General features: G+C 33.8%; 1 protein-coding gene across 1 annotated transcript in view; it reads left to right on the forward strand.

The window, feature by feature from the left end:
• The window catches only part of GPR137C (G protein-coupled receptor 137C), a 57,826-nt gene extending 54,238 nt beyond the window's left edge, over positions 1-3,588 (forward strand). The window contains exon 7 of the mRNA XM_036748539.1: positions 232-3,588. Coding sequence (XP_036604434.1) covers positions 232-409 — 178 coding nt within the window. The 3' untranslated portion in view covers positions 410-3,588. The remainder of the gene's footprint in view (positions 1-231) is intronic.
• The last annotated feature ends 13,503 nt before the right edge of the window (positions 3,589-17,091 follow it).

Below are 17,091 nucleotides of genomic sequence, written 5' to 3' on the forward strand. Positions count from 1 at the left end.
AAGGCATAAGTGATTAATATGCTACACAATAATTTCAGTCCAAAAATCCATCAAATTCCTGATAAAACTCATTGTTAAAGCTGGTGAGGAAAGGTTTAAGTGGGAACACAAAATTCTGGATCACTGAAACTAAATATTTAAGTTAATTGAAAAGCCTTTTTTTTAAATGGTGACTACTTTAATTATATCCTAGGCATAGTTTGAATTTTGTTGTTGTTGTTGTTGTTGCAGTTTATCTAATTCACAAGGCTTGGGTTGGTATGGAACCGTAACTGGAAGTGGCAGCAACAGTTTCATAGTCAATCCTCATCCGAATGGACCAACATCAGACTCTGCTCCTTTGCTCTTTGCTTGTGGTAACTTAGATTTGAACAATCACCATAGCTTATATTCAACTCCACAAAACTGATAACACCACCAAAATCTGTATTCCTAAAGTGGTTTTCATGAGTATGTATTTTCTAAGTATTTTGGCTTTATCTACATTAACATTCCATTACCTTTTATAACTAAGGGAAAAAAATAAAGCTAGAATTAGCTTAAATGGAAGACAAAACCATTACTCATGATCTCTTCATTACAAATGAAGTAGAATTGAAACTTTAGATTTGGAGATAAATAAGGGCCCTAGAATTTCCTGATTTTAGAAGCATAAAATGCATATTTGCACTTTTTTCATTATACTCTGAAAGAATGAACAATAATCTTAAAAATAATATTCTAGTGTTCCAATAGTTTTGTTTTACTGTACACCAAACCTGGGCAACAGTCTTTCTGAAAAGATCGAAGTGTCATAAGTGAATTTTAGTACTGGCTTCAGTACCACTATTTCCTTTTGAAAGCAAGTCATACAACTAGCTAGAACTTACAAAATCAAGCCAAGGCATCAACTATAGCCTTGGTGCTACCTGGTTAGTTCTTGCTCTTTCTTTCTGCAAAGTTCTAGATTGATATATCAGCTGTAGTTCGAGTGTTTCCTGGCTAGTTTCCTATTTTACTCGATATAGATCTTCCCCTTCTGCTATCTATTTTTTGAAGTACAAATCTTTACCTTTCTCTTTTTCTCGGCATAAAATTCCACTGTAACCATCCTGCCTTGTAACTAAAACCTATATAAAGTTTCTGAAAATGCTGTTCATGGCCCATTGTTTTTTGTGAACCATGGGTCTTTGCTCCAAACATATAACAAACTGGTTATTAAAACGTCTCTGCATGTTGATAAGTATAATTGGCAGCAGTACCTATCAACAAGTCCTTGGACAATTTCTACATCAAAAGCATATATTATGTATTCAGTGATGTTCTCTGTATGGAACTGCAAAATTAATTAGAAGGACATGAAGTGAATTCAAGCATAACAGTTCAATACTTTAAAAATATATACTAGAAGTATTGTTTTTAAAGAAATGGTCTTTTAAATATGAATTCTAAAACTCTAACCAAAATTTTCTTGAAAGTATTTACAATTGTTGTATTAACTGTAATACAATGGTGACTAGCATAGTTAATAAAAGGTGATTGTCAATTCTTATTAGGCAAAACTAGCTAATGAATACTCTGACTAGAGTTCTTGGTCAAGAGATTCTTTTGCAGTAACGTGATTTCATTCTATGTGGATTACTTGAAACCTAGTTTCTTCAGAAAAGGAACAGTGAATTTAAACTCAAGAATGGTAGAAATTCTTGGAGCCAAACAAATTCATAGATCCAGTTGATGAAATGAACAATTCTAGTTGTTTAGGGTTTTTTTAATGTTATAGGTTAGGGCTACAATAACTTTTGAAACAATTATCTTGGATTAATCAGAGAAGCTAATTATCAGTAATGGGATTATCTTCAAGTATATGAAATCACGATTAATTAGCATAGTAAACATAAGCGCAGTACTTCAGAACATGTATTGCTTCAAATTTTTGGTATATGGTGTTCATATTTTTATATATCTTCTATATGTGCAATGTCAAACATTGGGATAATAAATAAGTGTATGTACAGTAAATGTATTTGATTTTTAAAAGTGGCTAGCAATGTTTAAGAGAATGCTTTACTTTTTAAACTAAATTTCATTTTCTTCATGCCCTCTCCTAAATCTGAAAAAAAAATTGATAGTGAGGATATGTTAATTTTATCATAGAGTTTTTAAATGTACTTTTAAAAAGTGTGTCTTTATGGAAACCTTAAACAACAATAGTGGGTACTAGAAAATACCTAGCAATTTAGACTGGGATAATTGCCACTACATGTTAAAAGATCAACTGCTTTCTTCTGCCTTAAAAAAAAAAAAACAACAACAACAAAGGAGCTAACACTAATTCGTGGGAGTACTTTTACTCTCCAGTACTGTCTGGGAAGTTCAATTGAATTTCATTAAAAACTGAAAGAAATTTTAGTTAATATTGATGCAATACCCTCACTAAAATGGTAATATTACTAGAGGTATAACCAAAAGGAAAATGAAGTTTTTGTTTTGAATTGTTGAGTAGGCTGCTCATACATAGCTAAATAAACTTCTTACAGGGCAGATATGACTTTTGATTCAAACATAGGTATAAACACTGTAGCTATAACTAAAAGTCTATTTACTGTTTAGAAAATCCAATGATGGAAATGCTTGTGCTTCAAAATCTTCTATTAACTAATTTCTCCAGTATAAAACATGCAGCATATAAATTATTTTGTCAACACAAATTTTTGGAATGCCTCTTAACTTTTTAAAATTTTGTTAATTTAAACTATATTATTATAATCCATCCATCATTGACTAAGAATATTTGTCATTTGTTCATTCCCTGGTCTAAGAGCAAATTTGTTCTTTTTGGATTTCCCAAGATAAGGCCATTTGACCAGCAAAACATTAAAAGACTTTTAAAAAGAAAGATATTTTTAGTATTAAATATCTTGGCTCTTCCAGCTGCTTTGGTTTGACTTACCCAGATTGTGATTCAGAAACTTGTTTATTTCATCAGCTAGTAGACCTGAATCCTTACCTTCTTTTTTCTCCCTGCACACACCTCCCTCCAAAAAAATCACCAAAGATAAAATAAACTATCTAAGTTTCTGGCCTGATTTTTGCTAAAGAATTCCAAAGCACTAGGAGCACTTTAATTATGGTCTGGAAGGAAGGGAGTGTATGTAAAAGAGCAAAGGGCTAGTGGCTTACGATTCACTTTGCACTGAAACACATAATGACAATTTTAGAACTTTCTTTTGATTCGCAAATCTGGAAAAATGAGTCTTGTTATGAAGCATAAAATTCTATGTGACTATAGTACCAATTTTTACATTTTTTTAATGGAGGGCTATTAATTTTGGAATTCTGACCACTCATTTTGGCTGGTTGTAGTTTTGCTGATGTGATTTGTTGCTCAAAATTGGCTTTTATATGCATAGTTTTCCATTTATTCTTTCATCCTTTCCTTCTCTTTCTCTCCTTTCTTTCTTTCTTTTTTGTTTACATTGCTGAGAAACACTGTTAATCATGTGCAAGCTAATTGAAAAAGTATAGCTATGGCCAATGAATGTATTATTTGTTATTTCACTAAAATGTAACAAAGCACTACTGATAAAATAAAAGTGGTTTTGTACCCTTTGCAGAGATATGACTTGGTCAACATTTGGTGGGGGATGGTGGGAGGGTAAATGGACTATACAGATGAAGTTTCCCTGAAATACAAACTATAGAATTTAAAGGATTAGGGAACTGAAAATACAATTGAATATATATATATAGTAATTTATATGCAAAACCATATATCCACACTTGATATTATAAGAAAATTACTTGAGTGCTTCAAATAACTGGTAAATGTTTGGATAATATTTTAATCATTCCCTGATTATTAAACTAAAAATCCCATCATTGTATAGCATGTTTTATTTATTTGCATTACTTTATCATATAGTACAAAAAGACTTGATAGGAAGGAGTCCTTTGCTTTCACTTCATAGGTACCATTAATAAGTTTATAAATTTTCAAACACTAGTTTCTACAATAGTTATAAGACTCATTAATAATTTCATTGAGAAAGATTGTCCTGATAAAGGAAGCTTCAATTCTGAAAAAAAAGAAAGAAAAGAAATAGTCAAATATAGAGAAAGCTTAAAATCTCATGACTCCAATAGTTACATTTAAACCTCAAAATATGTAAAGTATTCTAACTCTAGATTTTTTATCCTTTTTCCCAAGGAAAAAAATCATTAAATAATTATTTAAAAATCAAGTTTAGTATTTGGGAAATAACATAATCATGTACATAAGTTTAATCAAATTTTTACAAGGTCTTAGGGATAAATTTTATTGCTTCAGTTATCACCATTTAAGTACCCCCAAATCCTGCTATATAATACAATATTAAAGCAGTCTTCCTTATTTATGGAAAAGTATTTTGAAAAATATAAGTATAAATTATTCTTAAGTTTCTGGGTCATATTTTCTAGTCTTCTTACACCTTAATGCCCTTTGTGTACTCTGTGATCCAGTGACAATGGCCTCTTTGCTGTTTCTTATACACAACATTCCATTTCCGGAGAGTAGAGTTTTTCCAATTGGCTGTTCCCCATGACTCCATCTAGCTTCTGGCCTCTCTGCCATCCTTGACTTCCTACAAGCCTCAGTTAAAATCCCACCTTTTTCAAGAAACCTTCCTCAGTCCTCCCTCACCTTAGTTCTTTCCCTCTCAGACTACCCCAAATATACCCTGTATATATCTTGCTAATACATAGTCATTTGCATGTTGTCTCCCTCATTAGATTTGTAAGCTCCTCGAGTTCAGGGACTGTTTTTCTTTTTCTTTTTTTTTTCCTTTCTTTGTATCTCCAGTCCTTAGTGCAGTGCCTGGGACATAACAGTGCTTAATAAATTAATTAGCTCACTGACTGCATCAGATATTATTCCAAGTAGCTCCAAAATAAGTTAATCAAAGCCTAACCTAGGTTTTTCTCCATCAAATTCACACTCTAGATTTTAATCATGAGTAAGCCTTTAATTTTATATAGCAATATCAGAACAAAAAATTTCCCACATTTCAGTTTAACAAAGTATAAACATTTATTGCAGCAATCTAGTTCTCCTCTTACAAAATATAACTTCATATGAATGTCAGCCTTAGCAGACTTTCATTGCTATTATTCTATATGAAGAAACTTCCACTATTTTCACCAAAATGAGCACAATTCAAAATTATACATTCTTTTCAATGAATATTCAAAAAGTTCCTGAAGTTTTCTAATTCTTTCACACTTGTTGAAATTCCGCAAATACACACACAAATGCACACACAAAGTGAAATTTTTTTTCAATATTCTTAGAAGCTATGATAACATTTAATTTTTAAAACACAACAAAATTTTAAAATAACTTCACAAGGTAGCTTTGCACATATTTTAAAAGCTCTAGAATGTACAATATATTTTAATCTTTAAATATTAGGACTTTGACTTAAAGCTGGGATATATGAAAGCTTTTGCCAGAAAGCTTGTCCTCACAACTTAAAGATCCAAGTTAATTATTTTTTCATTGAAGAACCAGCACATTTCTAAATTCTATATGAAAATGTCTCTCTTAGGAATAGAAAATTAAGGATGCAGCATGGTATAATGGAAAAAGCTGGGTTGAAAAACCTTAGTTATCATAAGCAATTCAATTCAGCTCCTGCACCTCAGTTTCTTCTTTTAGAAAAGTAGGGAATCATTGATCTCTAAGGTCCTTTCCAGATGTACAATTTCTATGTTCTTTAACACACTGGGAAAGGACAATAATATAATTCATTTGGAGTGCGAAGGGGGAGGAATGAGCTGAAACAAGTTTTTTTAAGCTATTTTTACCTGACTGTGCATCTTACTAAGCATTTAAGAACATTGGAGAATATCCTCTTATCCTTCTGTAACTTATTTTAAGTGGTGTAGTGGATAGATTGTGGACTTAGAGTTAGGAAGAGTAGTGTTCAGATCCTGAGTCAGGAGAGAAGTTCAGGCCAGACGTTCCCCCCAGAAGTATATAGAACCTACCCTTAGGTTAGAAGAATGAGCAAACAACAACCACAGAAAGGAATCAAACCATGAAGAATAACAGGGAAGCTCAAGACACAAACCCAGAAGAAGAGAATGATTCAAAAAGGCTGGCAGCAAAGCCTCAAAGAAAATGCAGCTGTGGTCCAAGTTAAGAATTCCTAGAACAGACAAAAGGAAGAGGTATTTTTAAAGCAAAAAATTATTCTTAAAACCAAATGAGAGTGGTAAAAGAAAAAAAATAGAAAGAAATGAGAGCTGAGAAAGATTTGTAAAGAAAACTAACAACTAAGAACAAGAAGTATAAATCCCTACCCAAGAAAATAACTCACTAAAAATTAGAATTGGTCAAATAGAAGCTAACGACCTGATGAGACATCAAGAAATATTAATCCAAAGTCAAAATGATGGGGGGGAAGAAAAGAAAATGTGACTTATCTCAGAGCAAAAACAACTGACTTAGAAAAGAAATTGAGAACAAAGGGGAAAGAGAAAGGGATACACATTTACACTGCACTTTCTAAATGCCAAGCACATCACAAATATTATCACATTTGATTGTCACAATAACCCAGTGAGATAAGTGGTGGCCCAGTTTTACAGTTGAGGAAAGAGAAGCAAAGAAGTTAAGTGACTTGTCCTTGGGTCCCACAGCTAGTAAATGTCTGAAGCCGGATTAGAATTGGGGTCTTCCTGACATCAAGCAGAATGCTCTATCTGCTAAGAATCATTGCACTACCTGAAGACCATGACCAAAAAATACACACATGTGCATATACAGACACATAAACACACATGTGTATACAAATACATATGTATACACATACATATATGTGCATACACACATATATAATTTAAAGGAATCTTAAAAAGAAAACTGCCCAGATATGTTAGGAGAGGCCAAAGCAAAAGTTGAAAGAATTCACCAGTCACCTTCAAAAAGAAACCCCTAAATGAAAAATCCTGGGAATATTATATAGCCTGAATCTAGAGTTCCTAAGTCAAGTAAAAAATTCTGCAAGTAGCCATAAAGTCAGGATCACACAAGATTCTTTAGCTAGTACGTTAAAGGGTGAAGAGTTTGGAATATGATATTCCAGAAGGCAAAAAGACCTAGACTTACAACCAAGAATAATATACCAGCACAACTGAGTTCAATCTTACTGAGGGGAAAGTGGACTTTTAAAGAAATAGAGAAACTTTGTAGCAAATTTCATTGATAAAGGTATCATTTCTAAGATACATAGGAAAATGATGTAAATTTATAAGAATAAAAGCCGTTCCTCATTCGATGATAAAGAATAGTTTTCAGAATAATAGCCTTCAGAAGAAGAAAGCCAATACCCATATGAAACAAATGCTTTAAATCACTAATAATTAGAGAAGTGCTATTTAAAATAATCCCTACTTCACACCCTTCAGATTGGCAAAGATGAAAAAAGTAAAATGACAGGCTGGAGGTCCTATGGAAAAACACATACATTAATGCATTGTTGTTGGAACTGTGAGCTAGCCCAACCATTCTGGAAAGCAATCTGAAAGTATATACAAAATGGTATTAAACTGTGCATACCCTTTGACCCAATGGTACCACTCCTAGATCTATGCTCCAAAGAGATCAAAGAAAGAGAAAAAAGACTCATATGTAGAAAAATGTGACAACTCATTTCATGGCAGAAAGGATTAGAAACCAAGGGGATATCTATCAATTGAGAAGTGCTTGAAAAAAAATATGGTATGTTAGGCTTCTGTAGCATACCTGTGTTTCATGATATAGGTTATTCAGAACCCTAAAATCAATTTTTAAGGCAATTCTATTTGTTTTGGGGAAGAAAAGATAAAAATCCAAGTCTGAGGATGATTTCAAAGAAGAGAATTTGTTTGAATTGAAGAGTTTGAACCTGTATTGAATAAGGAATGACTGTTGTAATAACCATTATATTCCAGCTGCTAGATAGACTGGTATCATAGCAATATGACATAAAGCAATCTTTAAAATATTAGTATCATGTATAAACTAAAAAATATGACTGAGGGTTAATCAACAAATGAAAACAAAGAAGAGAAGTTTATGATGCAATGGAAGGAGATTTGTAGTCAAAGGCCCTGGATTGAAATTTTAGCTCTGCAAATTACCACCTATATCACTTAACCTCTCAATTTTCTCAAGAAAAGAGTGGGTTGGATTTGGTGCTCTCTAAAATCCTTTCAGATTCAGATTTGGTTCGAATTAATAATGGTACAATGAAAAATCATCATTAAGAATTTAGTAATAATGAAATTTTCATTTAAAAGAGGGTTCATTACAATTGTTGCGTTTGTCCTTTGTTCTCAAAGAGGACCATGACATCAGGAAAATGATGACATGACTTGCAGTTGACTTTGATTTGAGTGAAGGAGAGCTGTGCAAGGTCACCAGCCTGACTTTCTCCTCCAGAGCCATCTGGATCCAGTGACCAGATATTCATCAGGATGATTGGAGATGGCCCAGGGTGCATTGGGAGACCCTGACCCTTTTAGGCTAAGTCCTTTTCAGGTTCTCACTTTGAACGAGGTAATGCCCATTCAGTGAATAGTCCTCTTTAAGAAGTGAGTCAAGGGATGGCCCCTTTAATTAGAAAAAGAAAAAGAACTGTTTCTTATTTCCTTACAAATCCGTTTTCCAAGACCACTTTACCCGACATTCTAGATATGGCATTAGACATAGCTGACGTTAAAAACTTACTTTTGTACATCAAAATTAACCTTCCAAAAGCATTTTAAACAATGCCACAATTTATTGCCTTCTTAGATGGAATCCATAAGAAGGTCCACTTTCTGGTATATTTGCTATCAAATTCTCAGAAAACAGGATCTTCAGAGCTGTTCCCAATCCCTGAACATATAATAGAGTTAAGAAAATTATTAATTACTCAAGAACTACAAACCGGAAAAATGTGACTTCTTTCTCTTCACTTACCTGAAGTTTTCCCTAAAGGCAACATTTTAAACAACCAGCACAATACGTGATTCTTGAAATGTTCCCAAAATGTTGCCTGAACTCCTCCCAAGAACAGCTAAATTATTAAATGACTATATTTGAGTCCCTTGTAAATACAATGTGCTTGGCATTGTTCAGGGTGTTATGGTATACAGAAGCATAAGATACAGTTCCTATTCACTGAAACTAGTCTCTAAAGTTATTAATGATCTCTTAGTTACCAAATCTAATGTCCTTTGACCTTTTCCCTTTTCTCCTTGATTTTCTTTTCTCTTTAAATTTTCATGATACTACTCTCTCCTGCTTCTCTTTCTACCTGTCTGCCCACTCCTCAGCCACTTTTACTGGATCTTCATCTATGTCATGCCAATTAAAAGTGGGTTTCCCTCAAAGCTCTGACCTGGGCCCTCTCCTCTTCTCCCTCTGTATTGTTTCACTTGGTAATCTCATTAGCTCCCATGGATTAAATTGTCAACCATCTCCAATCTTATGACTCTCAAATCTACTTATCTAGCCCTAATTTCTCTCCTGACCTCCAAACTCACATCTGTAATTGCCTATTAGACATCTTAAATTAGTTTTCCCCCATAAATATATTAAGATCAACATCTACCTCTCCCAAACCTGCTTCTCTTCCCAACTTCCACGTTCTTGCCGAGGGAACCACCATCATTCTACTCACACAGGCTCATAATTTATAAACATTTTTTTTCTCAACTCTAGGGGATGTTTTAAGTTTCTTTTCAAAATAAGTATCTTATAGGTTTTAAAAATGTTGCCAGTTATAGAACATTCTAAATACTGCTATAAGTTGCAGTGAAGGTGCAGACACAAGCTTTGGAAAAGGGAGTTTCCTTACCCAAAATTTCCCTATACCAGCGAAATGAGGCAATGCAAGGTTAAGTGACCCAACCAGAATCACATAGTCTAGTATGTGGAATAGGCAATACTTGTACCCAGGACTTTCTGGCTTTGATGCTGGTCCCCCATCCACTAAGGATATAGCCTCATTATCATATATTATATATTCAAATTATTTTAGATACAAACATTTAATAAGCAAGTTTATTTGTTGCTATTGTTGCATATTTCTAATAGCACATTTAATTTTTTTGAAATAGAGGGGAATAGAGGAAAATATCACAGAGAGTAACAGGAAGACAGGAAGAATAACAATGGAAAGGACCAAATATTCATAGAAAATAATATTAATAGGAGAGTAGAGCCAAGATAGTGGAGTGATAGAAAGGAGTGTAACTGAGCTCCTCTCCAGAAATTCCTAAAAGATTGAGAAAAGGCACCAGACCAAATCCTGATGGGAAAATCTAGAAAAAAGTAACAAGTATTTTGTCTAGCTCAACTCAACGTAAAATGGACAAAGAGGGCTTTAGATGCTAGAGACAGGGTCAGGCCAGGAGCAGCTACCTGTGGAGCACTCCAACACCCAGGGAGAAGCTGTACACTAGAGCAAGAAAACATCTTGGATACCCTGACACCCACACCAGGTCCCTGCAATGGAGACAGGCTTCAACTGGCAGCTTTGCTGCCCACTACCCAGTCCCATATCACAGATCCAGGGTGGAGTGAGAAGGGGATCTGCACACAGTAGTTATATTCCTGGATAGGGAGGCCCTAGATAGTGTACAAAAGAAATGAGGAAGCTCAGAAGCTAGCAGCAGCAGTAGTGTGGCTCAGACCTCAGGTTCAAACAAATGTCTCACTTCTAACATCTAGCCTAATATGCAGAATAATAACCTGGATGAGAATCCTGGACTAAAAGGGGGTCTGCAATTTTGCTGTTCTGCTCCAAGAGAGCTTCCCAGTTGGCTGATGGATTGGAGTTCAGCAGCAGCATAGTCTAACCCAAACCCAGGTCAAGAACTCACAGAGCTCAAACCAGGGTGGCAGCAATCAGACTTTGCTCTGGATAAGACCAATTTGGAAATACTGAAAACTTGTAGGTCCCCAGCCTATCCTGAGATTCTGGATTAACACAACACTCAATGTCCTAAGAAAGCAGTAACAAGACCACCATAGACCTTCCCTCGGACGGAGTCCAGTGCTAATATCAAGTCCAAAGTCCAAAGGAGTACGCTGCAAGAATGGGCAAAGAAAAAAGAATCCCATAATAAAGAGCTATTATGACGGCAGGAATGCCCAAGATACAAATGAAAAAGAGAATGACTCCAGAACTGCTACAAGCATTGCCTCAGAGAAAAACACAACTTGGGCACAAACTCAACTATAATTCATGGAAGAGATAAAACAAGAGTTTAAAAGAAATTTAATAAATGGAATGAGAATGCTTGAGAAAAATTTGAAAAAGAATTAAGAGTTGTGGAAGAAAGAATTGGAAAGGGAATGAACTTGTCATAAGAGATGCAAAACCTTGCCCAAGCAACAAATTCCCTAAAATTTCAAATGGATTAAATAGAAGCCAATGACTCCGGGAGGCAACAAGAAATATTAAAATAAAGTCAAGAGGCTGAAAAATAGAAGAAAACATAAGGTGTCTCAAAACAAAACAGTCATCCAGTAAACCCCCAAAAAGCTCATATCAAAACCATTTGCTCAAATGGCATATCAAGAAGAGTTGGAGAGGAGAAAGGTGGCAGAATAAGACAGGAAATTACCTGCCCCTTAAAATAATGCCTCAAAGTGAACTTTAACATGGCAGAAATAATTAAAAGTTGGGCCAAAACAGTTATCCAGTCTAAGACAACTTGGGAGGACATTAGGAAACACCTCAACCCCACACCCCCCACACCCTAGGTGGTGGTCTGGCCTGACTAAAGTGCAGATATCTCCAGCTAAATACACCTGAATCAACAAACAAGTCCCTGGAGCAGTTGTATAGGCAGCAGCCTCAGCTTCAGGAACTTTCACCCAAAAGACTGTGGGAGTAGATTGTTGGGCCCTCCACTGGTGCTGGACATGTGGCACATGTGCTAACCAGATGCTGTCCTAGGCTGTGGCTATGGATGAGGACAAGTGAGCACACAGCAGTGAGTGGGATGGCAGAGGGGCAGAAGGGACACTGCTGGTTGTGGTCACTCACAGGAGAATGGACTCTCTGGTTTTGGTTTCAGGGCAAGGAGGTGAACTGAAACTTGCAGCTGAAGGAGGGACTGTAGGGAGTAAGAGCATTTTAGATGACAGCATTGCTGGGGGCCCTGATCATGGCTCAGGAGCAGAAAGGAGTACCTGGGGTCAGGCCCCCAGATAGAACTCAGAAAACAGCAGCATAAAAACCTAAAACTTGAGACACTATCCTCCACACCTCAGGACTAGAGCCTGACTCTAACACAGTTAACAACTAAGAAATAAGCTGCTTTAAAAAATTGTGAGTAAGCAGAAGAGAAAGAACCTGACTATAGATAGCAACCATGGTGATAGAGAAGATCTGGGTTCAAACTCAGAAGAAAACAGTGAAGTTAAAACAGCTATTTCTACTTCAAAGAAAAATGTAAAATGGTCACAAAACCAAAAAGAGTCCTTGGAAGAACAAAAAGGGCTTTTAGAAAATCAAATAAGAGAGGTTGATGGAAAATTAGAGAAAAAATAAGAGTAATGCAAGAAAATCAATAAAATTATGAAAAGAAAATTAATCAATTGGAAAAAGAGATACAAAAACTTACAGAAAAAAATAACTCCTAAAAAATTAGAATTGGACAAGGGGAATCTAGTGACTTCACAAGGCACCAAGAAATAATGAAACAAAATCAAAAGAATGAATAAAACAAAGAGAATATGAAATATCTCATTAGAAAAACAACTGACCTGGAAAACAGATCAAGGAGAGACAATATAAAAATTATTGGACCACCTGAAAGTAATGATCAAAGAAAGAGTCAGACACTATCTTCAAGAAACGATTAAGGAAAATTGTCCTAAAATTTTAGAACTAGAGGGTAAAATGGAAATTGAAAAAAAAAATCCACCAAAAACCTGAAAGAAATCCCAAGATGAAAACTCACAGGAATGTTATATCTAAGTTTCAGAGCTCCCAGGTCAGGGAGAAAATACTGCAAGCAACCAAAAAGAAACAATTTAAATACTGTGGAGCTAGAGTCAGGATAACATAAGATTTAGCAGATTCTACATTAAAAGACTGGAGGAATGGAACAGGATATTCCAAAGAGCAAAGGAGCTGGGTTTGCAACCAAGGATAATTTACCTAGCAAAACTGGGTATAATCTTGCATGGGGAAAAAATAGATATTTAATGAATCAAAGGACTTTTAGGTATTTGGAGAAAAAGGCCAGAACTGAAAGGAAAATTTGACCTACAAGAATCAGGAGAAACATAAGATAAACATGAAAGACCAGTTATGAGGAGTTTAAATGGTGTTTACTTCTTACATGTGAAAATGTTATCTGTAACTCTTAAGAATAGTATTATTACTAGGATAGTTTGCAAGAGTATACATATGTATGCATATGGAGTTGAGTTGAGTATGATGGGATAATCTTAAAAACAAAACTGGGTAGGAAGAGGTAAAACCTAGTAATTATCTTATAGAAATGAGGCATAAATGAAAGAACAGTTACAGTGGAGAGTAAGAGGAGTGGAAGGCTGCCAATGCTAGAACCTTATCCTCATCAGAACTAGGTTAAAAAAAGAAATGATATAAATCTAGAAGGATATAAAAGTCTTCCCAACTTTCAAAGAAATAGTAGAGCAAGGGGATAGGATAAGGGAGGGACTCTTAGAAGGGCATGCAAATAAGGAATAAAAGGGCAAGGAGATAAGATAAAAGAGTATTTCTTTGAAGAAGTGTGGAATAGGGAGGCAGTGGGTAGAAGCAAATTAGACCTTTTAGGAGGGATAGAGTAAAAAGGGAGAGAAGGATAAACAGTGAGGAAAATTGGATGGAGGAAAATACACAGTTAGTGATCATAACTGTGGGTGTGAATGGGATGAAATCACTGATAAAACAAAAATGGAAAGCAGAATAGATCAAAAACCACAATCCAAAAATATGTTGTTTGCAAGAAACACATCTTTAAATGAGAAATACACATAGAATAAAAATAAAGGGCTAGAGTAGAAATTATTATGCTTCAGCTGATGCAAAAAAAGCAGATGTAGCAATAATGATCAACAAAATTAAAGCTAATTAAAAGAGACAAACAGAAAAATTGTATTATGATAAAAGGTACCACAGATAATGAAGGAATATCAATACCAAACCTATATGCACCAAATGCTACAGCACGTAAATTTTTAAAGGAAAAGCTAACTGAATTACAAGTGAAAATAGATATCAAAACGATAAGAGTGGAAGACTTCAACTTTCCGCTCTCAGAATTAGCTAAATCTAACTAAAGAATAAATAAGTCAAGGAGATTAACAGAATCTTAAATAAGCTAGATATGATAGATATCTAGGGAGAATTGACTGGGAATGTAAAGGAATATGCCTTTTTCTCATACCTTTTAAGTTTCCAAAAATTGCCCATATATTAGGACACAAAACTTTATAAATAAATGAAGAAAAGCAGAAATATTAAATGCATCTTTTTCATATCATAATGTAATAAAATTCTATTTAACAAGGGACCATGGAAATGCAAATTAAAAGTTAGAGACTAAATAACCAAATATTAAAGAATTAAAGAACAAGTCACAGAAACAACAAACAATTTTATTAAAGAGAATGATAAAAATGAAAAAACATAGCAAAACCTATGGGTTGCAGCAAAAGTAGTAGAAAGAAATTTCTCTCTCTAAATACTGGAATTAATAAAATAAAAAGCAGACCAAAGAACACATTTAAAATTCCCAATAAAACACCAAATTGGAAATCCTAAAAATCAAAGGTGAAATTAATAAAATTGAATATAAGAAAACTCTTGAATTAATAAATAAAGCTAGAAGTTGGTTTTGTAAAAAACAGTAAAATAGATAAACTATTAGTATCATTTTTAAAATGAGAGGGAAGAAAATCAAATCACTAGTATCAAAAATGAAAAGGGTAAATATACCACTAATGAAGGTGAAATCAAAGCAATTACTAGTAGTTACTATGCCCAATTTTAAGCCAACAAATTTAACAATTTAAGTGAAATGGAGGAATACTTACAAAAATATAAACTTCCTAGATTGACAGAAGAACTAGAATATCTAAATAGACCTATTTTTAGAAAAAGAAGTTGAACAGGCCATGAATGGGCCTCCCAAGAAAAAAGCATCAGGACCAGATGGATTCACGAGTGAATTCTAGCAAACATTTAAAGAACAATTAATTCCAGTATTAAATAAACTATTTGGAAAAACAGACAAAGGAGGAGTCCTACCAAACTCCTTTTATGAAAGAAAAAAGTTGGTACTGATATCTAAACCAGGAAAAGGAAAAACAGAGAAAGAAAATTCTAGACCAATTTAATTAGTGAATGTGGACGCAAAAATCCTAAACAAAATACTAGCTAGGAGACTATAACAATATATCACAAAGACCAAATGTGTGACCAAATGGGATTTATACCAGGAATACAGGGGTGGTTTAACATAAGGAAAACTATAAAGATAATTGAACATATCAATAACAAAAGCAACAAAAATCATATAATTGTATCAACAGATGCAGGAAGGGCCTTTGACAACATAAAACACTCATTATTATTTTAAAAAAAAAGAACCCTGAAAACATAAGTATAAATGGATTTTTTTTCCCTTAAAATAAGAAGCTTCTACCTGAAACCATCAGCAAGCACTATTTATAATGAGGAAAGCTAAAAGTCTTCCTAGTAAGATCAGGATTGAAATAAAGATGCCCATTATCAACAATATTATTCAATACTGTATTATAGAAGCTAGCAATTGCAATAACAGAAGAAAAAGAAATTGAAGTAATTAGAATAGGCGATGAGGTAATAACACTATCTTTTTTTGCAGGCAATGTGATGCTTTATTTGGAAAACCCTAGAGATTCAAATAAAAAGTTAGTAGCAAGATACAAAATAAAACTACATAAATTTCTATATGTCACAAACAAAACCCTGCAAGAAGGGATAGTAAGAGATGCCCCCATTTAAAATGGCCAGATAGCATAAAATACTTGGGAGTATACCTGCCAAGACAAACCCAGGAATTCCATGAACATAATTAAAAACACTTTTTATACAAATAAAGTCCCATTTAAATAATTAGAGAAATAGAAATTGTTTGTGGGTAGGCAGAGCCAATATGATAAAAATGACAGTTCTACCCAATATAATTTACTTATTAAGCATCATCCCAATTAAATTATCAAAATAAACTTTATTGAGCTAGAAAAAAAATAATTAAAATTCATTTAGAAAAATAAAACATCAAGAATTTCAAAGAAATCGATGAAAAAATGCAAAGGAAGGAGGTTTAGCAGTACCAGATGTTAAACTATGCTATAAGGCAGTAATTATCAAAATTATCTAATATTGGCAAAGAAATAGAAAGGTAGATCAGTGGAACAGAGTAGATGTATGATACATAATAGTAAATAATCATAGTAACCTTGTGTTCGAAAATATAAAGATTTAAGCTTTGGGATAATAATTTACTACTTGGTAAAAAAAAAATGTTGGGAAAACTGGAAAGCAGTCTGATAGAAACTGGGGATAGACCAATGTCTCACACCATTTACCAAGACAAGGTCAAAATTGATACATGACCTAGATGTAAAGGGAGATTTCATAAGTAAATTAGAAGAACGTAGAACACATTCTTATGGATAGGAGAAGAATTTATAGATAAACAAGAGAATGAGAGCATTATGAGATATAAAATTAATAACTTTGATTGCATTAAATTAAAAAGGGTTTGTACAAATAAAACCAATATAGCCAAGATTAGAAGGAAAGAAGAAAATTGAGGTGGGGGGTGGATTTTATAGACAGTTTCTTGGATAAGGGTCTTATATCTCAAATATATAGAGAGCTTTGTCAAATTTATAAGAATATGAGTCATTCCCCAATTGAAAAAGAATATGAACAGTCAGTCTTTGGATTAAGAAATCAAAGAAATAAATATACCTATATGTGTATATGTGTGTGTAGAGAGAGAGATACATACACAAACACATATATATAACCATATAAAATGCTCTAAATCATTATTGATTAGATA

The sequence above is a fragment of the Trichosurus vulpecula genome, chromosome 3, assembly GCF_011100635.1.
Source record: "Trichosurus vulpecula isolate mTriVul1 chromosome 3, mTriVul1.pri, whole genome shotgun sequence".
Taxonomy (NCBI): domain Eukaryota; kingdom Metazoa; phylum Chordata; class Mammalia; order Diprotodontia; family Phalangeridae; genus Trichosurus; species Trichosurus vulpecula.